This window comes from Equus quagga, chromosome 10 (assembly GCF_021613505.1).
Source record: "Equus quagga isolate Etosha38 chromosome 10, UCLA_HA_Equagga_1.0, whole genome shotgun sequence".
NCBI lineage: Eukaryota > Metazoa > Chordata > Mammalia > Perissodactyla > Equidae > Equus > Equus quagga.
Window position 1 is genome coordinate 58,562,651 of NC_060276.1, and position 25,650 is coordinate 58,588,300.

The 25,650-nt window shown below is 38.9% G+C and overlaps 1 protein-coding gene across 7 annotated transcripts in view; it reads left to right on the forward strand.

Moving 5' to 3' along the window:
• RPS6KA6 (ribosomal protein S6 kinase A6) overlaps window positions 1-25,650 on the forward strand; it is a 176,858-nt gene that overhangs the window by 36,632 nt on the left and 114,576 nt on the right. The window contains exon 1 of one of the 7 annotated variants that reach the window (XM_046673323.1): window positions 15,564-16,046. The exons of the other annotated variants lie outside the window; for them this stretch is intronic. Coding sequence (XP_046529279.1) covers window positions 15,969-16,046 — 78 coding nt within the window. The 5' untranslated portion in view covers window positions 15,564-15,968. Of the gene's footprint in view, window positions 1-15,563; window positions 16,047-25,650 lie in introns of those variants that run through there. 7 annotated transcript variants of the gene reach the window in all.

A 25,650-nucleotide genomic window follows, 5' to 3' on the forward strand; every position in this document is an offset into this window, starting at 1 on the left:
GCATTATTTACAATAGCCAAGATATGGAAACAACCTAAGTGTCAATAGATGGATGAATGGATAAAGACGGTGTGGTATATGTGTGTATATATATATACACACACAATGGAACACTACCCAGCCATAAAAAAGAATGGGATCTTGTCATTTGTGGCAACATGGATGGACCCTGAGGATATTATGCTAAGTGAAGTAAGTCAGATGGAGAAAGTTAAATACCATATGATTTCACTCATGTATGGACTCTACAAAAACAAAACAAAGGAACAAATAAAATAAAAACAAAGTCATAGATAAAGAAAACAGATCAGTGGTTACCGGGGGGAAGTGGCTTGGGGGCGTGGGCAAAACAGATGAAGGGGATCAACTGTATGGTGATGGATGGCAACTAGGCTTGTGGTGGTGATCACTTTGTCATGTATATGGATGTTGAATTATAAAGCTATACACCTGAAACATACAATAAAAGAAATAAAATAATATGAATGCTTGAAACCTAATAAAGTCATTACATGCTATTTACTGATGACGCTTAGATAATGACCTTAAAGCATCTTTATTTCTAAAGGTGTTTTTATAGATTTTTTTTCTGTTGGTTTGTTTTTTTATATAACAACCATGGACTCTTCTTAGCCTTCTTTACATACTGCCTTTCTCATGATAAATAAAAATTTCTTTATGGTGGTTGCCAGAGGGGAAGAGGTTGGGGAAATGGGTGAAATAGGTGAGGGGGATTAAGAGGTACAAACTTCCAGTTATAAAAGAAATAAGTCACAGGGATGTAATATACAGCATAGAAAATATAGTCAATAATATTGTAATAACTTTGTATGGTGACAGATGATTAGTTAACTTGTGGTAATCATTTCATAATCTGTATAAATGTCGAATCACTGTTACACACCTGAAAGTAATATAACATGTCAACTGTACTTCAATAAAATAAAATAATAAAAACAGAGACAAAAAACCTGCTTTTGAATAAAATTTATTGCTGCTCTTTTTGCTAAATCAAATAAAGACTTTAAGAAGTCAAAAAAAAAAAAAAAGGAAAAGGAAAACAGACTTCCAGTCTATGCCTTCCTTAATCCAGGAGTTCCTGCCTCCGCTCCCCTACTCCAAATGTGTTTTAATAAAAAAGCATTCTGGAGATTTTGACAGGGACTGGAAAGGAGTTAAAGGACCTGGGAGTTGTCACTTTCTGATTTGTCCTTTGGGGTCATGCCAGCCTCCTTGCAGCATTGCATTTGACCATGATACTGACAACTCAGGCTCAAAGGGGAAAAATACTGGCAATGTCAAATAAGTTTTACATTATTTTATTTTACTCATTATTTTCTTTCTATAAATAATCTTTATATTATTCCTTTAGTTCTAGGACAGACTAAAAGCAGGAAACAATCAAAAATATTTTAGCTATAAACAAGTTCTCTTTCCCAACAATTGAAAAAGAATATCTGCCATAGTATGTGTCAGTGATGATACACAGTTCATTTCTATAATGGTTATAAGGTCAGGTTGATTAAATATTTTCTGGCAGCTTGATTTTTATCTCTGAAAAGAAGATTGAATTATTTATTATGATGAATGAATATTTCTAAATCAGGATCTTTAGTCACGTAAATGGGGTGCATCATATACAATGGATCTAACTCTAATTTATCCATTAGGCATGTAATTCAAAATGCAGATTATTTTTAGAAGTACAAGTAGAAAAGTAAGAGTAATCTGCTTTTAAAATTGCAGACATATTAGCTTCTATGCTAGATGGAGATGATCTAATCTAAGCAGAGCCCTGTGCTTCTGATAAAGGTTTTAGTGCTGGTTCTAATCAAGTTGAGATCAATAGTGCATTGTTCTCTTTCTATAGTGCAGATGAAACAAATGGGTGACATTAATTCAGGCCTAAGTAGATGGATAGCCATATCAGAGGAAGACAATTAGGACTAATAAGTATCATTATTTGTGGAGTTAACCTGGCTACAAAGACTGAATAGATAAATTCTAAAGATTCCACTTACCTATCTAAACATTTTGTAGAGTTTACCAAAATAGCAACTGCCTGAAATCTCTCTGTAGTGAGAGAGAGATTCAGCATGTAGGAAGAAAAGCATACTATGCATGGGTAAATGAACTGAGCATGCCCTTTGCCAATAGCAGATGGTAGCCATGGGTGGGCCATTATGTAGGCCTAATAGTCTGATGGCCCCTGCTTATTTCCTGATGGCAGGATTAAAATTTTTACTGACTACATGTACTGTACTGACTCTTTCAGGTTACTAGAGCTCAATATTGCAAAGACAAGTGATTTACTAGAGATTTTATGATAGCCACGGCATGTTTAGAAGTTTGAAGAGAGTGCGGCCTCAAGTTCTTTTGTGTGTGTGTTATTAAGACTTTATTGTTTTAGAGCAGTTTTATATTTAAAATAAAATCAAGACGCAGGTACAGAGCTTTCCCATGTACTCCCTGCCCCCACACATACAGAGCCTTCCCGATTATCAACATCACTCACCAGACGGCACGTTTTTTACCAAGGATGAACCTACATTGACACATCATAATCACCGAAAGTTCGTAGTTTACCTTAGAGTTCACTCTTGGTGGTGTGCATTCTAAGGGTTTGGAAAACTGGGTGTGTACCCACCATTATAATACCATACAGAGTATTTTCTCTGCCCAAAAAATCCTCTGCGCCCAAGTTCTTTTTCCTTTTACATATATTATTGATGATTTCTCTCTATTGAAGATTTCCATGTACAACTAGATATTGTACGAATTACTTCTTTGTTGGAATTAAGAGTCTTATTGGGAGATGTGATACATTTTTTGTTCCAAATTCTTTATTAAAAGCACACGTTGGTCAGCAAGGGAATATTATTTCTGTCACCTTAATAAAATTGAAAATTGGATTATTTAATGTACAATATGTTCTAAATAATACCTTATGCCATTTATTAAACATACCCAGCTGTTCTAGCATCCCATGTTTATACTATATTTTGTTGTAAGGAGGATGGCCATCAGAACATATGATTACCACTGTTTATGTCAGAATGGGAACTCAGTCAAAAGCATGATGGGCCATACGCCATGGGAGGCAAGTAACTGGAGTTTAACACGCCCAGTGGGATGGCCACTTTGGAATAAGTTTAGCTGAAGATAATAAAAAGAGACACTAGAAGGCAGGTGAAAGTGTTCAGAGGGCATAGTGGCAGCTAATAAGTGGTAATTGAAGTAGTATTATGGAGGTAGTATATGAGTGTTCCCAAAATCAGATGAAGGCCTAAGAGGAGAAGGGCTGGAGGGCAGGAGATCAGGGAAGATCTGAGGAGTGAGTGAGAAGGTGACAAAGGGTTAGGGGGGTGGGCCTGGTGAGAAGGGAATGACGTAGTAAGAAGAGAGTGCAAAGGAGAGAGAAAGGGTGGGTTACTGAGGGAGCAAGAATGAAATAAGGGGGTGGAGAGAGTGCAAAAGGGCTGAGGGAGCCTGAACATAGAATGGGGAGAGAAGAAAGTGGGAAGGCAGAAGCAGAAGGGGCTTGGGAAAGGAGGGAAGGTAGGTTGAAGGAGATGAGTATTGTGGAGGCAACCAGCTGATTATCACAAATTTGATGTATTCTAAGCAAAGAGGATAGATGGCATCTGTGGATAATTTAACTTCTATTAATTTGAGTCATTTATTTAATTCCCATTTCTTTTCTTCAGTGAAGATAAACAATGTGGCTCCTCAAATTGCTTGGGGACATAGGCAGAGTAAATAAATTGTATATGTAAATAATGTATTAATAAATAATTCTAACTCTTACACTACTAATTTACCTTCCAAAGAAGAGGTATAATTAAGATTAAGCAATGGGATAATTACCAATGTAGCCACCTGGCTGGGATGGGTGTAGTTACTGAACAGACTGGTATTATAGCTATCCTTTCTCGTCAAGAAGTTGTAAGTTTTGCTTTCCCCTCCCCAAATACATCCATCTTGAATTTGCAATATTGTGAAAATGTGCGAATATGATAATCAGAGTTAGTAGCATAGGCCTAAATGGTCACAAGAAATTACAAAAAGCAGTATGTAAGAAGCAGCATTACTTTTTACTTTAAGAAAATATTTTCAATATTGGTATTTATTAAATCTCCACATATGGCATATTTGTTTCTCTGATATTGAATATGAATGTTACATTTTAAAGATATTACGTTTCCCAAATATACATTCTTAACCATGTATATTTCAAGCACATTCCAAAGAAAATGAATCTAAGAGCACTCAAATAATTATTTCTATTCCTCTTGTATAATATGTTAACTTAATGTAAGTAAAATATATTTAGGAAAAGTAAGTCTTTTCTCTGCCATTTAATAAAGCAATTTAAGCTCTACTGTGGCCACATTTAAAAAACATATGTAAAGTTTAAAATATCTAAATTTGAATGTGCTCCTTTCTGAGGATATCTATCAAAATTTATTTAGGTGCAGCAGTTGACCCTAGGGTATAGCATGTTAGCAATCTCTCTGGGCCTCCCATTTTAGGATGCTGTGCACTATTGCAGGGAATATGTTGCTTGCACTGCACAGATACTCTAGGAGGACAGTGACTCAGTATTTTAGTGGGAGGAAAAATCAGGTGACATAACAGGCTTTTGCTAAAAAGGATTTCAGGTGTTATTATATAATCAGCACATAAACACTCACACCCATAACCAAGGTAACAAGGCTAGCTTGGTCACAAAGGTTATCTGCCTTTTAAATACTCTCCTTGGGCCTCAAAATGCCCTTCTGCAAAATCTACTCTTTGTACTTCCCTATACAATCCTCAACCATCATAACATTACCCTCCACTACTGTTCATATTTTGTGTCTATTTGTGTGTATTTCCTATCTTATGGCCTGTTTCATGCCCTTTTTAATGTCAGGTTTATTGAAGAGTACTTTTTATACAATAAAACACCATTTTTAAGGTACAGTTCTATAAATTTTGATAAACACATACAGTCATGTAACCACAACCACATAACATTTCCATCACCCCCAAAAGCTTCCGGCCCTTTGAACAAAACCCTTCCCTTCACCTTCAGCCCCTGGCGACCACTAATCTGTTTTCTGCCCCTATAGTTTGCCTTTTCCAAGATGTCACAAAAATGGAATAACAGAGCATGAAACTTTTTGAGGCTAGACTTTTTCACTTGAAATAATGTATTTGCAATTTGCCCATGTTGCTACAGGTACCAGTAATTCCTTCATTTTTACTGCTGAGTAGTGTTCTTTTCAATGGATGTACCACAGTCTGTTTATCCATTCTCTAGTTGAAGGGCATTTTGGTGGTTTCCTGTTTTTGGAAATCATGATTAAAGCTGCTATGGGGGCTGGCCTGGTGGCTCAGCGGTTAAGTTCGCATGGTCCGCTTCTCGGCGGTCTGGGGTTCGCTGGTTTGGATCCTGGGTGCAGACATGGCACTGCTTGGCAAAAAAGCCATACTGTGGTAGGCGTCCCACGTATAAAGTAGAGGAAGATGGGCTTGGATGTTAGCTCAAGGCCAGTCTTCCTCAGCAAAAAGAGGAGGATTGGCAGTAGTTAACTCAGGGCCAATCTTCCTCAAAAAAAAAAAAGCTGCTATAAACATTTACATACAGGTTATTGTGTAAACATATATTTTTATTTCCTTGAGTAAGCTCTAGAAGTAGGGTGCTAGGTTATTTCATAAGTATATGTTTAACTTTATATGAAACAGCCAAACTGGCTATAAATAGCCAATGTGGCTGTAAAATTTTGCATTCCAATTGGCAATGCAAGAGAGTTTCAGTTGCTGTACATTCTCTTTAACACTTGGTATTGTCAGGTTTTTCTTGTTAGTATTTTAGTCATTCTAATAGGTGTTGACTTAGTCCATCTGGGCTTTTACAACAAAAGACCATAGACTTAAACAACAAAGTTTTTCTACAGTTCTTGAGGCTGGGAAGTCCAAGACTAAGGTGCTGGCAGACATGGTGTCTGGTGAGGGCCCGCTTCCCAGTTCTTAGATGGCTATCCTCTCTTTATATCCTCACATGGCAGAAAGAAGGCAAGAGCTCTCTCTGGAATCCCTTTTATAAGGGCACTAATTCCATTCATGAGGGCTCCACCCTCATGACCTAGTTACCTCCCAAAAGCTCCATCTCCTAATGCCATCACATTCGGTGCTAGGGGTTCAAATATGAATGTTTGAGAGAAAACAAACATTTAGTCCATAATAGGTGTTCAGCGTATTGTGTATTATTGTAGTTTTCATGTGGATTTTCCTAAAGTCTAATAGTGTTTAGAATTCTCTCAGGTGCTTTTTTCCATCAGTATATCTTCTTTGGTGAGATATCAAAGCATTCGCACTTTTTAAAAATTTTCTTCTTTTTTTTTTTGACAAAGATTAGCCCTGAGCTACCATCTGCGGCCAATCCTCCTTTTTTTGCTGAGGAAGACTGGCCCTGAGCTAACATCCGTGCCCATCTTCCTCTACTTTATGTGTGGGATGCCTGCCACAGCATGGCTTGCTGAACAGTGCCATGTCCACACCCAGGATCCGAACCGGTGAAACCCTGGCCGCTGAAGTGGAAAGTGCGAACTTAACTGCGGTGCCACTGGGCCAGCCCTGTTTTTCTTCTTATTATTGGATTTTGAGAGTTCCTTATATACTCTGGATACAAGTCCTTTGTCAGATATATGATTTGCAAATATTTTCTCCCACCCTGTGACCTGTCTCTTCATTCTCTTAATAGTGTCTTACAAGAGCAGACATTTTAAATTTTGATGAAGTCCAAATTTTTCTTTTACAGATTGTGCTTTTAGTGTAAAATCTAAGAAAAATTTCCTACCAAAAGGTTATAAAAATTTTCTTCATTTTTCCATTCTCTTAGAAATTTTATGATTTAGAATTTACGTTTATGTTTATGATCCATTTTGAATTACTCTTTGTATATGCTGCAAGGAATGGATCAAAGTTCATTTTCTTCCACATGGATACCCAATTTTTGCACCACCAATTGTTGAAAAGTCAGTTCTTTCTCCACTGAATTGCCTTTCCAACTTTGTAAAAGTCAGTTGACCATGTATGCATGGCTCTCCCTCTGAGTCTATATTGTGTTCCATTGATCTATTTATCTAGCTTTACTCTAATAATACACTCTCTTGATTACTGTATCTTTAAAGTAGGTCTTGAAATCTGATATTGCAAATCCTTCAACTTTGTTGCTTTTAAGAATTGTTTTGGCTATTCTAGGTCCTTTGACTTTCTGGAAAAATTGTAGAATCAGCTTATCAAATTCTACAAAACTCTTAGTGGGATTTTCATTGGAATTGTGTTGAATCTACAGCTCATATTGGAGAGAATTAGCATTTTAATAATATTGAGTCTTTGAATCAGAATCCATGAATGCAGTACATCTCTTCATTTATATAAATTTTCTTTGATTTTTTTCATCAGTGTTTTGTAGTTTTATCATACGAAGCCTGCATATATTTTGTTAGATTTATATCTAAGTATTTCATGTTCTTTTATGCTATTATAAATGGTAGTTTATTTAATATTAATTTCCAATTGCTTGTTGGTAGTATATAGACATAAAAAAGCTTTTTTCATATTGATCTTGTAGCCTGTGACCTTGCTAAACTCATGTATTAGTTCTAGCAGGTTTTTAATACATGTTTTTGGTTTTTCTATATAGACACATGTTTCTACAAATAGAGAGTTTTATTTTTTTCCTTTCCAATGTGTATGCCTTTTAATTATTTTTTAATTCATATTGCACTGGCTGGAACCTCCAGGGCAGTGTTGAATAGTAGTGGTGAGAATGGACATTCTTGCCTGTCTTGTTTCTGATCTTAGGGGGAACGCACCCAGTATTTTATCATTAAATAAGATGCTAACTGCATGTTTTTCGTAGATGTCCTTATTCAGGTTGAGGAAGTTTTTTCTGTTCCTAATTTGCTGAGAGTTTTTATCATAAATAAATGTTGTATTTCGTCAAATGCTTTTTCTGCATCTATTTAAACAATCACATGGTTTATTTTTTATTTATTGAAAAAAAAGTTTTTTTAAAGATTGGCACGTGAGTGAACATCTATTGCCAATCTTCTTTTTTTTTTCCTTTTCTTTCTCCCCAAAGCCCCCTAGTACATAGTTGTATATTCTAGTTGTAGGTACTTCTGGTTGTGCTATGTGGGATGCCGCCTCAGCATGGCCTGATGAGCAGTGCCATGTTGCCATGTCCGTGCTCAGGATCCGAACCAGTGAAACCCTGGGCTGCTGAAGTGGAGCATGCAAACCCAACCACTCGGCCACAGGGCCAGCCCCACAATCATACGTTTTTTCTTCTTTAGTCTCTTAATATAGTGAATTACATGGATTGTTTGCCAATGTTGGGCTAACCTTTTATTCTCATGAGAAATCTCTCCTGGCCATAATGCATTTTCTTTTTTTATCTAGTTGTGGGCACTGCTTATATTTTGGTGAAGATATTTGCATTATATTCCTGAAGTATATTGGTTTGTATTTTTCTTTTCTTTTAATTTCTTTGTCTATTTTTGGTATGAGGTTAATGTTGGAATTATAAATAACTTAGAAAGCATTCTCTCCTCTTTTATTTTCTGGAAGAGCTTGTGTAGAACTTGTATTCTCTTTTTCTCTCTTTTTGGTGAGGAAGATTGGCCCTGAGCTAACATTTGTTGCCAATCTTCCTCTTTTTGCTTGAACAAGATTGTCCCTGAGCTAACATCTGTGCCAATCTTCCTCCATTTTCTATGTGGGATGTCACCACAGCATGGCTTAATGAGCGGTGTGTACGCCCATACCCAGGATCCTAACCTGTGAACTCCAGGCCACCAAAGGAGAGCAGGCAAACTTAACCACTACTCCCCTGGGCCAGCCCCTGGTATTATTTCTTAATTAAATATTTGTTAGAATTCGCTGGTTAAGCTATCTGGAACTGAATTTTCTTTGTTGGAAACTTTTAAACTATGACTTCAATTTTTAATAGATATAGGACTATTCATGTTATCTATTTATTATTTTTATTGAGATAAAATTCATATCCTATAAAATTCACTATTATGAAGTGTAGAATTTAGTATATTTATGAGATTGTATCACCATCACCACTATATAACATTTTCATCACCCCAAAAGGAAACTCAGTATCCATTAGTATTCACTCCTCATTTCCTCCTCCCCCAAGCCCCTGGAAACTACTACTCTACTTTCTGTCTTTACGGATTTGCCTATTCTGGACATTTTATATAAATGGAATCATACAATATGTGGTAATTTGTGTCTGGCTTCTTTCATTTCGCATAATGTTTTCAAGGTTCATCCATGTTGTAGCATGTGTCAGTACTTCATCCCTTTTATAGCTGAATATTCCATTAAATGTTTATTTAGTCTTGAGTGAGCTTTTCTTTGTTTCTTTTAAGAAATTGGTCCAGTTTATCTAAGTTCTTGGGTTCATAGGCATAAAGTTGTTTTGAACATCGCTTGTTATCCTTTTCATATTTGTAAAATTTGTAGTGATATCCCCTATTTCATTTTCAATACCTGTAATTTGTACCTTCTCTTTTTTCTTGGTTGGTGCAGATAGTGGTTTCTTAATTTAATTCATCTTTTCAAGAACCATTGGATTTTGGTTTTATTGATGTTCTTTGTTGGTCTTTGTCTTCAATTTAATTGATTTCCAGTCTTATTTTTTATTATTTCCTTCATTCTGCTTCCTTGAGTTCAATTTGCTCTTCTTTTACTACTTTCTTAAGGTAGAACTTTAGGTTATGGATTTGAGACGTTTCTTCTTTTCTAACATAAGCTTTTAATGCTATTAATTTCTTTCTAAGTACTAATCTAATTTTGAGGGGATCAAAACATTCATACCATAGCAATGTTTATCTCATTTTTTTTTTTTTTGAGGAAGATTAGCCCTGAGCTAACTACTGCCAATCTTCCTCTTTTTGCTGAGGAAGCCTGGCCCTGAGCTAACATCCATGCCCATCTTCCTCTATTTCATACGTGGGACGCCTACCACAGCATGGCTTTTGCCAAGCAGTGCCATGTCCGCATCCGGGATCCGAACCAGCGAACCCTGGGCCACCGAGAAGCGGAACGTGCGCACTTAACCGCTGCACCACTGGGCTGGCCCCCCTTATCTCACTTTTTAAATAGACTTTTTAAAGAGAAATTTTAGGTTCACAACAAAATTGGAAGGAAGATACAAAGATTTCTCACATACCCCTCCCCATATATATGCACAGCCTCCTCCCCATCAACATCCCACAGCAGAGTGGTACATTTGTTATAATTGATGGACTCACAGTAAGACATAATTACCAAAGTCCATAGCTTATATTAGGGTTTACTCTTGGTGTCGTACATTCTGTGGGTTTTGACAAATATATAATGGCCTGTATCCACCATTACAGTATCACAGAATAGTTTCATTGCCCTAAAAATCCTCTGTGCTCCATCTATTCATCCTTCTTTCCTCACTAACCCCTGATAATTATTGCTCTTTTTTACTGTCTCATTAGATTTTCATTTTCCATGTTATATAATTGGAATCATATAGTATATAGCCTTTTCAGATTGGCTTCTTCCACTTAATAATATGTATTTAAAGTTCTTCCATATCTTTTCATGGCTTGATAGCTCATTTCTTTTTAGCATTCAATAATATTACATTGTCTAGATGTACCTATTGAAGGACATCTTGGGTGCTTCCAAGTTTTGGCAATTATGAATAAAGCTACTATAAACATCCATGTGCAGGTTTTTGCATGTAAATGTCTTCAATTCCTTTGGATAATTACCAAGGAGCACAATTTCTGGATTGTATGTTAAGATTATGTTTAGTTTTGTATGAAACCACCAAACTGTCTTCCAAAGTGGCAGTACCATTTTGCATTCCTATCAGCGATGAGGGAAAGGTCCCATTGTTCTACGTCCTTGCCATCATTTGGTGTTGTCAGTATTGAATATCTTTTCATGTGCTTATTGGCACATATGTCCTGTTTGGTAAAGTGTTTGTTCCAGTACTTTTCCTATTTTTTTATTGGATTCTTTGGGATTTTTTTGACTTTATAGAATTCCTTATATATTCTGGATACAATTCCTTTGTCAGATATGGGAATCTTTTGCAAATCTTTTTCCCGGTTTGTGGTTTATGTTTTCATGCTCTTAATAGGATCTTTTGAAGGACAAAATCTTTTAATGCTGATGAGGTCTCATTTATCAATTTGTTCTTCTGTGGATCATGGTTTTGGTGTCTTATTTGAGAACTCTTCACCTAAGACTTGTGACCTTAAGTCATAAAGATTTTTCCTATGTTTTCTCCTAAAAGTTGTATAGTTTTTCGTTTTACAATATGATCCATATTCAGTTAATTTGCTGTTGCTTTTTATTTGGTACATGCTAGCATGGTGGTGGGACAAGGAGTTTTTTCTGTTGTCCTGGTTTAGCCTCAATCTTAGGCTCTGTGCCCCTAGTTTTCCACTGTGGAGTTTTCTCAGCAATATTGCCTCTCCTCTGCATGATGGCCAATTTTTATCTTGTATCTTTGGTGGGCTTTTGAGGGAAAGAGGTTTCTGCTCCTTCCCATTGGTAGGAAGGCTCCAACTGTCTGGGCCTAGGACAGCTTTCTGCCCATGTCCTAAGGAATAGAGGGATTATTTTTCTTTTACCCTTCTTCAGAAACAGTGGGTGTTCACAAGTTTCCTAAGGGGCAACAGCATGTGCTGCCCTCCCCCCCCCCCCACCACCCAGTAGCATTTGCTGGTAGTATTTTTGCCTTTCATGGAACAGTGGTTGTCCCCCTCTTGCAGGCTTTCAATATCAAGGGACGCTTTATCTGGCATTTTGCCCTGCCACCCATCTTTCTTGTGATCAGCAAATCTAAGTTTGTGGAGAACAGCCTGAGAATGGACGTCAACTTCCCTTGCCTCTGAAGCTCCAAGAAGTTCTATAATCTCATGCTACTCTACATCTGGCCTTTAGCAATTCACCAAAAATTTAAACTCAATTCCACTTAACTGCTTTATGGCACCTTATGTCTCTTACTCCTGTGTTCTGCTATAGGTTGATCAATGTTTGCATTCTGTCTCACCTTGGAAGGTTTATCTTTGTATTTTAGGCTACTCTGCTGCCCTGTGACCTTAGCTCTCTGATGGGTTCAAGAAATGTTATGATTTTCTTCCTCATTTGACTTTTTTTGTTGTTGTTAGAGTAGAAGTGATGCTCTTTCCATCTCTTCTACATTCTAGGCTGAAGTGGAACTCTGGTTAATATCTTTTTAAAAAATCAACTTGTTTAAAGGTCAATTTGTAGACCTGGTTTTAATTCTAGATTTTCCATTTAATATCTGTGAGGTCTTGGGAAAAATCACTGAACCTTTTCCAGGCTTAGGTTTCTCATCTGTAAAATACAGATAACAATTTTCACAAATTGTTATGAGGACCAAACGAATTCATGAAGGGCAAATACCTAGAGCATAGAGGGCTCTCAATAAATAGTAGTTGTTAGTATTATTTGCTATTAAGAATAAGTTGTCCAGGAAGACTGATTCAGGGAAGAGACAATAACATGTGTATAGATTTGACTGGAATATGAGGTGGTAGATGAAGCTGGAAAGATAACCAGAGGCAAGATGGTGAAAACATTTGCATTCAAAGTTAAGGAGTTTGGATATTTTATTGGAGATGATGGAAATCATTGAAGAATTTTTGTCACTGGGCTGCCAGTGAGGAGGATGGGCTGGAGAGAGATAGTATAAATTTAGAGTCAGAAAGACCAGTTGAGAGGAATCATTTGTATCATTAGTTCAAGGAAATATTCTACAAGGTGAACCAAGGTAATGGCAATGGGGATGGAGCAGACATTTCACAAATATTTGAGATAGAAGTAAAAGTACTTATTAACTGATTGAAAGATCTGAGGAACAAGAGTCTATTAAAACCACTGAATTGAGGAGGGTGTTTGGATTATTTTCTTTTTAATGAGAGAGATGTATGTATGTTTATATGCTAAGGGGAATGTTGAATGAATGAATATATATGAAGGTTAAATTTTATATAAAAGCAAAGCAATGCATTCACAGTGAGGAAGCTTCTCAATATAGGTGATGAGTTGTATTTATCAAATGCACAAAACAAGAGCAAAGGATGAATTTATTCACTCATAAAATATTTACTGAGCCTCATTATGTTCAACGCGTTATGGTAGGTGCTGGGAGGAATAAATAAACAAATATATATAACATGTGACTGATGTTATGAAGAAAAAGCAGGGTGAAGCTAGAGAATCATGGGGACAGTGTTTTAGAAAGGATGGTCATAGAAGGACTCAGAAGTGATCTTTGAGCAGCAAACTAGGTGGATGGTGGAAGTCACTAATTGTCCTGGAGAAGACTAGGCAAGGAGCAGGTTGGTTGGGGTCAAATCAAGAATTCATTTTTGAATACATTAAGTTTGAGACACCTATTAGATATCCAAGTAGAATAGGCAGTTGCATGTACATGTCTTACCTTCAAGAAAGAGTTAGTGGTTGGAGATAAAATTTGAGAATCCTCAACATTCAGATGGGATTTAAAGCCATGGAACTGGATGGGATATGGGAATACCTAGGATGTTGGGGAAAATAGAGGTCAAGGACTGAGCCCTGAAGTTCCAACTTTAGAGACTGGGAAGACAAAAACTGATTCAGCAGAGGACACTGAGAAGAAATGATTAATGACATGGGAGGAGAATGAACCCTGTTTTGTTTTGGAGGGATTCGAAGAGAATGCTTAAAGAAAGAGGGAGTCATGAACTACATCAAATGCTAATGAGTGGTCCAGCAAGTTTAAGTCAGTAACAGATGCTGTTTGCTAATGGGAAAGGTCCCGTAGAGGGAGGAAAATAGATGATGCAAAAGAGAGGGGAGAGGGGCCGGCCCGGTGGCGCAGTGGTTAAGTGTGCACCTTTCGCTTTGGCGGCCCACCGGATCCCGGGTGCCGACGTGGCACCGCTTGACAAGCCATGCTGTGGCAGGCTTCCCACATATAAAGTAGAGGAAGATGGGCACGTATGTTAGCTCAGAGTCAGTCTTCCTCAGCAAAAAAAGGAGGATCTGCAGCAGATGTTAGCTCAGGGCTAATCTTCCTAAAAAATAAAAGAGGAAGAGAGAGGGGAGAGAATTGCAAAACAAAGCCTTTGAGTAGGCAAGAAGGGATGAGATCCAAGACTCAAAAGGGTGGCCTTGGTTAAGAACACTGTCAGTTTGGCCAAACAGGAGTTTATGCACATATGCACATACTCACATGTTTTCACTGTTTATAGCCCCATACACCCACTAGTTTCAAAGCTTTCACTTTTACAGAATCATATTCACAAATCTCCCTTTCTCCCTGGGATTTTAAGCAGAGTAGGTAGGGCACTATTAGTGATCCTTGTTTGCAGTTCAGTGCCAACCTCTGTGGTCCACTTTACTTCGCTAGTGCGGGGCGCCAGATGGTGAAATAAATGGAGGGCATAGTTCAGTGTTTTCCACCAGTACAACACAACAGCCCTAGGTGTAGCAGCGGGGAGGGGGTGCTGTGCGTTTTACATCTACCATTAGAAATCTCTTAAAGGTACTGAGCCGGTTTAGTTGGCTTAGTCGCTGTTATAGGTGCTTTCTAAAGTCTCTTTGAAGTGTCAAAGGTGGAACAACATTTTTACTTTGGGTTCTGAAGTGTTTCGATGAGAAGGCTCTTGATCATGCCTCGTGTATGAGATTGTACTTTATTCATATCAGTTATATCCCTAGTGCCTAGTACAGTGTGTGGCTTAGAGTAGCAAAGCAGTACAGGTTTTAATTTGAAGAAGATAGAAGAATAATAATTACTGTCACTACAGGTCCAATATCCTCAGAGCGGAGTGGGGGTGAGGTTAGCTTCGTACATTTTGCCTTCATTGCCAAAAGTAGAGTCCAATAAGTGGCGTATGTATGTACGAAGACTAGAAACACCGTATGTCATCAATAGCATGAAGGCAACCTAGCGGAGACGCCAGTGAGAGAGACGGGGGAGGGGGAGTTAGGGAGCGCAGGTGTATTAATTTACTTCAAATGCATTTCCTTCCTGCCTCTGGCTTCTAGGAGGCTAATGTATAATGGACTAAAATCCCCGCCCTAGTATTTGTCACTAAGTACCAAAATGGGCGTGGCAAGGTGTATAGAACACCTGCTTTTGTGAGCCCTGCAAGCAGATATTCCTGGAGTCCTACCCTGACGCTGACTCTCCAACGCTCAGGAGGGTCCCCCAACTCCCGCATCCTTTTTGGGAATCCTCCCGCTGGCAACGCGGCTTCATAGACTGGAGAGGGCCTGCTGAGCATGTGTGAACAGCGCCGCGCATGCTCCGTGGAGTGGGCAGGTTTACTGAGGCGCTAGCAGTGGCTTTTACTACTCTTCTCCCGCCTCCCCCGCCCAGCACGCCCCCCTCCCCTCTTTCCCACCCCCTACCACGCGGTCCCCCGCATCCACCCCCACCCCTCTTTCCCACCCCCCCTTCACCCCAGGCTGGGGAATCTCCATTGACGTTCGAGTGACGCCGCTGTGCCGCCGCCGTGGGGGGTTCCAGGCGCCGCACAGGTAACGCCGCCGCTGCCGCCATATTGACAGAGCTGGGAGCGGGGAGGGGGCCGAGGAAGCGGGGTGGGGGGGGGGAGTCACCGCCAAGCGACAGTCGCGGCGGCGGCAGTGGTGAGCACGAGCCAAGCGGCAGCTTTCGGAGAGGCAGCACGGAGTTGTCTTCTTTATGGAGCGTAGCAGCTTGCGGCGGCGGTAGCCCCCCGCTCCCAGCCTCTGAGGGACCCCGCGGCGAGGGCAGCAGTCGCTGAAGCAGGGGCTGGGGTCTTGGCGGCGGCGGCAGCAGGCGAGCTCAAAAGGCAGGATGCGTGGCCGCCACAGCCGTTGGCAGCTCCTGTTCGAGTGCTCCTGAAGGGGCGATGCTACCGTTCTCTGCTCCGGAGGAGCCCTGGGACCGAGCAATGGAGGTGTTCGGCGTCGGCGCGAGCAGCGGCGAGGTTAGTGTGGTGGCTGGAGCCACCCCCTCCTTCCCTCGGGACCCTGGCTGGGGCCCGAGACGGAAGGGGCGTGGGGCTGGGGAGCAGGGCGCTCAGGCAAGCCCCCTGGAAGCTGCGGGTCCGACTGCGCTTTCGCTCAGCAGCGGGCGAGGATGAGACGGCGGGCTCGGGCGTGGGGACGAGTGCAGCCCGGGCCCGGGCTCGGCCTCGGGCGGAGCGCCCGCCTCGGGGGCCACGCCAGAGTTGTGACTAAGTTTATTCAGTTTGCGACCTGAAGTGGGACTGGGGGACGCGCCAGGTACCGCGCGCCCAGCTCCGCGCGCTCCGGGTTTGCTCAACACTTTGGGGGCCAGCTGCTGACTCCAGCTGTCTGTTGAACCCCGGGTGCTTTAGGAACCCGGCGCCACAAAAACACAGCACGGTGACGAAGTAACTCTGGGGACATTTGCACAGACGGATGAGTGCTCCTTAATTACTTAGCTTTCTCGTTTCTCTGTGACCTGTTGTGCTTCTTTGTAACAACCGAAGTGGAGATTGACTGGAGGCCAGATTTCTTTATCTACGTTCAGGTGATGTTTTGCCTCCTTTGCGGTCCCCTCAATTCTACCGCTCTCTTCCTCCCGCTGGTTCTCCCTTCCCCAACTGCTGTCTCCGCCCCGTTGGTCCCTAAAAGAAGACGCACAGTAAACCCCAGCCCTTGTAAGAGGAATCTTTGGCAAGACAGCAAGGTTCAACCAAAATATTTGGGTGTGCCTCTTCCCGCTCTTCTTACTGCTGAAACTATTCTGATTGGGCTTTGGTCAGCTGTGCAGTGAGAACTTAGATGTGCACAGGTACTTTGCTTTTATTGTTGTTAAAAGCGGACTGTATTTAAACACCCAAACGAGAGTTTTGGGATAGAAGTCGGATTCATTTCTAACTTAATCGATTGACAGCCTAGTCCTGCAGTAGGGGCCACTATAGACCTCCTAAAAATACTTAAATGCCAAATTGATTCACAGTAGGATATTTTGGGGTAGGACTCGCAATCCTCGACATCTCAAGGTGCAGATTTGTTTTCAAATACTTGCTGCATCCTTAAAAATACATTTTGGACTGTTGTCTGTTTAACTCGTTATTTATTCTTTTCAAATTTCCAGCCAAACTGGGGTTAAAATTACATGTCAGAATAACAATTTAACAGGAAAGGTAGTGGAAATAAATTCAGAAAGAGCCTAAAGTTGAACCTTCTCTACTTATAAGGAATATTTTACTAGTAAACGGAGAACTTCTGAAATACGGTTTAATACTTTACAGCCCTTAAGGACAGGATAAATGAAGAGGGGTTCATTTCTTCTTGAAACATAGGAATGTTTCGTACTTGCAAGAATTTTCTAGCAAGGCTCATTTAGAGGAGAGGAGTTTTGTTTTATTCATGTGTGTGATCTATTGACTTACAGTCCCAGGCATCTGGTTTATAAAAACAGTTAAATGCTTGGATATAAGGATGGAATGGGAGGTGGGGGAGCCTTTCACATGTCTATTATTATTTTTGTTAGTTTTGAATGCAGAAATGTTTTAAATTGTGATTACCATATATGTTTTTTTTTTGTAATTGTTGGCAGTATGTTTTAGATATTATAGAGATTTAACAGTGGGTTTCTCTACCTCAGCAATTTGGAAAAATACTTTAGTGGAAATTGTTAATCCTTATGAAGTAAAACGAAAGGTGAAGGTAATGTGAAGATAGTATTTCTGCCTTCTTTGTCTAAAACAGTTCTGATTGGTTAGGTTTAACTCTGCCAGTGACTTAAAAATATTCTGGGGGGGCTGGCCCCTTGGTCGAGTGGTTAAGTTCGTGCGCTCCGCTGCATGTGGCCCAGTGTTTCGTTGGTTTGAATCCTGGGCACGGACATGGCACTGCTCATCAAACCACGCTGAGGCAGCGTCCCACATGCCACAACTAGAAGGACCCACAACGAAGAATATACAACTATGTACCCGGGGGCTTTGGGGGGGAAAAAAAAGGAAAAAAAATATTCTAGGGGCCGGCCTGGTGGCATAGTGGTTAAGTTCGTGTGCTCTGCTTCAGTGGCTCGGAGTTCGCGGGTTTGGATCTCGGGCAGGGACCCACATATCGCTCGTCAAACCACGCTCTGGTGGCGTCCCACATATAGAATAGGGGAAGACTGGCACAGATTTTAGCTCAGAGACAATCTTCCTCACCAAAAAAAAAAAAAAAAATCTGAGTGAAAACTAAATGCTACATCTGAGCAGATCTGCTTAGTATTTAGAAGAGGTGCTGTTGTTTTTGTTTGTTTATAATGGTATTCTTTTGATGAGAAGGAAACCACTTTACATCCATAAATTTATATTTATTTAAATTACATGTCTAGGGGTGCTTTCATTATAGAATATATTTTTTGAAAATATATTGGAATCCTTAAAGAAAATGTAAGAATCTGTTAACTTTAATGTCAAAGGAAATAATTTCTGTCAATGTCTGTGTGTGTGGAATCCTGGGAAAGTGAAAGATTATGTACACTCTCATATATTGTGGAGTCTTTTTCAATATCTTTTACCTGTCTTATTTATGGGCAGTTGTTAACCTTTGAATTATTCAGAAGTATGAGAGTTGGTTGGTTGAGACTCTTACCATGTTTTCCAACAGGAAAAAGTTATTAAGGTAATTATATTTTTAGACCAGTGTACAATAGCGATGTATAATGATAAGGAGCCTAACCACTGTTTGGAAAATTGTCCTATGGGGAAATGTGTCAGAGGTTTCCACTAAGAACTAGCTTGGTTCCAGTGAGTGGTGGAGAATGGACCTGAAAAGGGGAAATAGGGACTCTCTTGGCTCCTGGGAAGAAGGTTCTTGGGAGAGGGAAAATAGGTTAAGCAAGAAGCTTTGGTTGTGAGAACTCTTGCAGGGACTGTCTAAGTTGGGTCTGCTGGGAATAGGGACTTCAAAGGGCATCACCCCTCAGGCAGCTACAATTTTAACTCTTGCTTGGATGCTGTCAGGGTCAGGGAAGAAGTGTTACTTGAGGTGTGATGGGTATTGATCATTCCTGGGCAAGAGTCATAAAGAACAGCCTGTTTTAGTAAAGTGAACTTTTGATGAGTTAGTGCCATGTACATTACAGTTCATGCACTTAGTTTTTATTTGTTTGTTTTTTGGTGAGAGTGCTTGCTTCCTGATGGAAGAGTTGATTATAGAGTTTCCATATTGCATATTATATCATATCATCATATTATATTATAATTGGTACTTTTATGTTATTTCTTTAACAATACTGCTTTTGTTTAAGGAAGTTAATTTTTTTATTAAGGTAACATTGATTTATAACATTGTATAAATTTCAGGTGTACATCATTCTATTTCACCTTCTGTATAGACTACATCCTGTTCCCCGTCAAGAGTTTAGTTACCATCTGTCACCATTGACATGTGCCCTTTTACCCCTTTCCCTCTCCACCTACCCCCTTATCCTCTGGTAACCACCAATTTGTTCTATCTATGTATTTGTTTCTCTTCCACATATGAGTGAAATCATACGGTATTTGGCTTTCTCCATCTGACTTATTTCACTTAGTATAATACCTTCAAAGTCCATCTATGTTGTCACAAATGGCAAGATTTCATCTTTTTATGGCTGAGTAGTATTCCATTGGATATATGTACATACCACATCATCTTTATCTACTCATCTGTCCATGGGCACTTAGGTTGTTTTCAAGTCTTAGCTGTTGTGAATAATGCTTCAATGAACGTAGTGTGCATATATCTTTTCAAATTAGTGTTTTTATGTTCTTTGGATAAATACCTGGAAGTGGAATAGTTGGATCATATGGTAGATCTATTTTTAATTTTTGGAGGAACCTCCATACTGTTTCCACAGTGGCTGTACTGATTTACATTCTCACTGACAGTGTATGACGGTTCCATTTCCTCCATATTTTCTCCATCACTTGTTATTTCTTGTCTTTTTAGTAATAGCCATTGTGATGGGCGTGTGGTAATATTGCATTGTGGTTTTGATTTTCATTTTGCTAATGATTAGTAATGTTGAACATCTTTGCGTGTGTCTGTTGGCCATCTGTATATCTTCTTTGGAAAAATGTTCAGATCCCCTGCCCATTTTTTAATTGGGTTGTTTTTTTTGTTGTTGTTGAGTTGTATGAGTTCTTTATATATTTTGGATATTAACCCCTTATGAGATATATGATTTTCAGATATCTTCTCCTAATCAGTAGGTTGTCTTTTCATTTTGTTTGTGGTTTCTGTTGCCATGCAGAAGCTTTTTAGTTTGATGTAGTCCAATTTTTCTACTTTCTCTTTTCTTTCCCTTGACTGAGAAGACATGATATTCAAAAAGATACTGCTAAGACTGGTGTCAAAGAGTTTACTGCCTGTGTTTTCTTCTAGGAATTTTATACTTTCAGGTCTTACATTCAAGTATTTAATCCATTTTGAGTTAATTTTTGTGTATGGCATAAGATAATGATCTCCTTTCATTCTTTTGCATGTGACTGTCCCATTTTCCCAAGACCATTTATTGAAGAGACTTTCCTTTCTCCGTTATGTATTCTTGCCTCCTTTGTCAAAAATTTACAGTCCGTAAATGTATTGGTTTCTTTCTGGGCTTTTAATTCTGTTCCGTTGATCTCTGTGTCTGTTTTTCTGCCAGTAGCGTACTGTTTTGATTACGGTAGCTTTGTAATATATTTTGAAATCAGGGAGTGTGTGATCCCTCCAGCTTTGTTCTTTGTTCTCAGGATTGCTTTGAGTATACAGGGTCTTTTTTCCCCTATAAACTTTAGGATTCTTTGTTCTGTTTTGATGAGAAATGTCATTTGAATTTACATAGGGATTGTATTGAATGTAGATTGCTTTAGGTAATATGGACATTTTAACTATGTTAATTCTTCCAATCCATGAGCAAAGAATATCTTTCTATTTTTTTGTGTCTTGTTTGACTTCTTTCAACAATGTCTTATAGTTTTCAGACAGGTCTTTCACCTCGGTAAATTTATTCCTACATACTTTGCTCTCTTTTTTTGCAATTATAAATGAGATTATATTCTTGATTTCTCTTTCTCCCTGTTGTAAGTGTATAAAAATGCAACTGATATTTGAATATTGATTTTGTAGCTTGCAACTTTCCTGTACTCTTGAATTATTTCTAATAGTTTTTTGGTGGTGTCTTTAGGGCTTTATATATATAAAATCATGTCATCCACAAATAGTGACAGTTTTACTTCTTCCTTTCCAATTTGGATACCTTTTCTTTTTCTTGCCTTTTTCTTGCTCTGGCTCGGACTTCCAATACTATGTTGAATAAAGGGGTGAGAGTGGGCATTCTTGTGTTATTCCTATTCTTAGGGGGTTAGCTTTCAGTTTTTCACCATTGAGTATGATGTTTGCTATGGATTTGTCATATATGGCCTTTATTATGTTGAGGTATTTTTATTCTTTATCTGTTTTATTCAGGGTTTTAATCATAAATGGTGCTGAATCTTGTCAAATGCTGTCTCTGCATCTATTGAGATCATCATGTGATTTTTATTCCTCATTTTCTTAATGTGGTGTATCACATTCATTCGTTTGTCAATGTTGAACTAATCTTGGATCCCTGGAATAAATTATACTTGATCATGGTGTATGATCCTTTTAATGTATTGTATTCAATCTGCTAATATTTTGTGGAGGATTTTTGCATCTATATTCATCACTGATATTGGCCTGTAATGTTTTTTGTGTGTGTTTCATCCTTGTCTAGTTTTGGTATCAGAGTAGTATTGGTCTTGTAAAATGAGTTAGGAAGTGTCCCCTCCTCTTCAATTTTTTGGAAGAGTTTGAGAAGGATAGGCATTAGATCTTCTTTGAATGTTTGATAGAATTCACCAGAGAAGTTGTCTGATCCTGCACTTTCGTTTTTAGGGAGGTTTTAATTGCTGTTTCAATCTCCTTACTAGTGATTGGTCTATTCAGATTCTCTGTTTCTTCTTGATTCAGTTTTAGAAGGATGTATGATTCTAGGAATTTATCCATTTCTTCTAGGTTATCTGATTTGTGGGCATATACCTTTTCATAGTATTATAATACTTTGTATTTCTGTGATGTCCATTGTGATTTCTCTTTTGCTGCTGATTTATTTGAGCCTTCTTTTTTCTTAGTCTAGTTAAAGTTTTGTCAGTTTATCTCAGTTTATTTCAAGGAAGCAGTTGTTAATTTTGTTGATCTTTTTAGTCTATTGTCTTTTTATTCTGTTTCATTTATTGGTGTTCTGATTTTTATTATTTCCTTCCTTCTACTGATTTTGGGCTTCATTTATTCTTCGTTTTCTAGTTCCTTTGGGTGCAATGCTAGACTGTTTATTTGAGATTTTTCTTGTTTCTTGAGGTAGGCTTATGTTGCTATAAATTTCCATCTTAGTATGTCTTTTGCTGATAGATGTAGATATCCATATAGGTTTTGGTACATCGTGTTTTCATTTTCATTTGTTTCCATGTACTTTTTGTTTTCTCCTTTGATTTCTTCATTGATCCAGTAGTTGTTCAGTCTCTACATATTTGTGATTTTTCCAGCTTTCTTCTTGTAGTTGGTTTCTAGTTTCATACCATTGTGGTCAGAAAGAATGCTGGATGTGATTTCAATGTTTTCAAATTTATTGAGGCTTGCCTTGTTTCCCAACGTATGGTCTATCTTTAAGAATGTTCCATGTGCAATTGAGACGAATGTTTATTCTGCTGCTTTTGGATGGAGCATTCTATATATATCTATTAAGTTCATCTGGTCTAATGTTTCATTTAAGGCCAACCTTTACTTCTTGACTTTTTGTCTGGATGATCTCTCTATTGATGTAAGTGGGGTATTAAAGTCCCCTACTATTACTGCGTTGCTGTTAATTTCTCCTTTAGGTCTATTAATAATTGCCTTATGTGCTTTGGTGCTCCTATGTTAGGTACATATATATTAATAAATCTTATGTCTTCTTGATGGATTGGCCCATTTATCATTATATAATATCCGTCTTTGTGTCATGTCATCTTTTTTGGCTTGAAGTTTATTTCTTCTGATATAAGTATGGCTACAACTGCTTCCTTTTGGTTACCATTTGCTTGGAGTATCATGTTCAATCCCTTCACTCTGAGCCTATGTTTGTCTTTAGAGCTGAGATTGGTCTCCTGAAGGCAGCATATTGTGAGTCTTATTTTTTAATCCATCTAGCCACCCTGTCTTTTGATTATTGAATTGAGTCCATTTCCATTTAGGGTGATTATTGATATTTGAAGACTTAATACTGTCATTTTATCTGTCTTTTGTTTTTTGGTTGTTCTGTATTTCTGTTGTTTCTTTTTCTTTGTGTTTCTGTCTGTGATTTCAGTTTGATGCTTTTCTGTGATGTGTTTCTTAGTTTCCTCATTTTTATGTTTTGTGACTCTGTTCTGAACTTTTGTTTTGTGGTTACTATGTGCTTGTATGAAAGGTCTCACAGATAAGATAGTTCTTTTTCTTCTGGTAGCCCCTTATCTTCATTTACCTATGGAGGTTCTGTCCTTTTCCTTTTCCCCTTCTATGTTTTTATTGTCACCAATTATTCCTTTTTGTATAGTGAGTTCATTTAAAAATTGAAGTGGTTAAAGTTATTTTTAATGTTTGGTATTCCTCTAACCTTTGCTATAATTCACCGCATACTATCCTATTCTGATACAGATTTGCAGTTTTCTGATTCTATTTGTCGGTTTATCATCTTGGACAAAGCTTTGTGTATTTTGGCCTTTTCGTTTCAGGTAGGAGAGCTCCTGTCATGATTTCTTGTAAGGCTGGTTTAGTGGCAGTGAGCTCCCTCAGCTTTTGTTTGTCTGGGAAAGCCTTTACTTCTCTTTCATATCTGGAAGACTACTTTGCTGGATAGAGTATTCTTGGCTGACAGTTTTTATCTTTCACTATTTATTTATTTTTTAAAGATTTGCTCTCTATATCTGTTGTCAATTTTCCTGTTTTTTTTTTTTCCCCTCTCCAAAGCCCCCATGTATAGTTGTATATCCTGGTTGTAGGTCATTCTAGTTCCTCTATGTGAGCCACTGCCAGAGCATGGCAGCTGACGGAAAGGTGGTGTGATTCCATGACTGGGAAACAAATCCGGGCCACCACAGCACTGAGAATACCAAACTTTAACCACTAGGAAATCAGGGCTGGCTCTATTTTTCAGTATTTTGAATGTGTCTCTCCACTCTCTCCTTACCTGTAGGGTTTCTGCTGAGAAATCTGCTGATAGCTTAATGGGGATTCCTTTGTAGGTTATTTTCTTTTCCTCCCTGGCTTCTTTTAATATTCTTTGTCATTGAATTCTGATAGTTTTATTATCCTGTGTCTTAGAGTAAGTCTTTTTGTTGAGATCATTGGGTGTTATATTAGCTTTATGGATTTGTATATCCAGTTCCTTTCCTAGGTTTTGGAAGTTCTCAGCTATTATGTCTTTAAATAAACTCTCTGCTCCGTTTTCTCTCTCTTCACCTTCTGGGATACCCATTACCCTTATGTTGCCCTTTCTAACGGAGTTAGATAATTCTTATAGAATTTCTACATATTTTTAAAGTCTTAGTTCTCTCTCCTTTTCTACCTGCATCATTTGCAGGTTTCTATCTTTGAGTTTGCTAATTATCTCTTTCATGTAACCTGTTCTATTTCCAATGCTTTCTAATGCATTCTTCCTTTCATTTATTGAGTTCTTCAGCTTCAAAATTCCTGTTTGGTTCTTTTTTAGAGTTTCAGTTTCTTTGGTAAAGTATTATTTCTGTCATTGATTTTATTCCTGAGCTCATTGAACTGCCTGTCTGAGTTTTCCTGTAGCTTTTTGATTTTTTCATGACAGCTATTTTGGATTCTTTATCAGTTAGATCATAATCTTCCATGACTTTATGTTTGGTTTCTGGAGAATTGTCTCCTTTATTTAGTGCCTTGGTACTGTGGCTTCTTGTGGTGCTTGTTGAGTTCTTCTGCTGGCACTTTTGTTGCAGCAGACACATTTTTTATTTAGGTAAAACTTTTGGGTTGCTTGGAGATTAAACGCTTTTCTTTTGTTTTTCAGTAGGTGGCACTATAGCACTAGTTTTTGGTATCTCTTACCTGTGCTGCCTCTGCCTGTATTTGAGGTTCTGCACATTCCACCCTCCACTGCCTCTGTTTGGGGTGTCGCAGGTACTCTTGTCCTAGCTGCCTGTGCTTCTGGGGGTCACTGATGCCTTGCCATTGCTGTGTTGCTGCAGTCACTGGCTTTTCTATCCAGGGGCACAGACATTGCTGGCACCTCAGCCACATCTGTGGTCCCCTGGGTTGGAACCTCTGCTGCCATTGCAGGGGGAGGGAGGGTGGGCAGGGAACCTGCTATATGGGGCACCAGCTCAGCTGTTGCCTGTTACTTTGTGGTCACAGGTGCTGCTGTGGTTGGGATTTTGGAGTACTGTGTGCACCTCTGCTGCTACTACCAGGCTCTGAGCTGAGGCCAGGGGGCCTGGTATCATGGAGCTCCACCTCCACTGCCACTCTGCTTCCCTTGGTTGTAGATGCTTCTGTGGCTGGCTGGCTGGAGTTGCACATGTGCCTCTGGTGCTG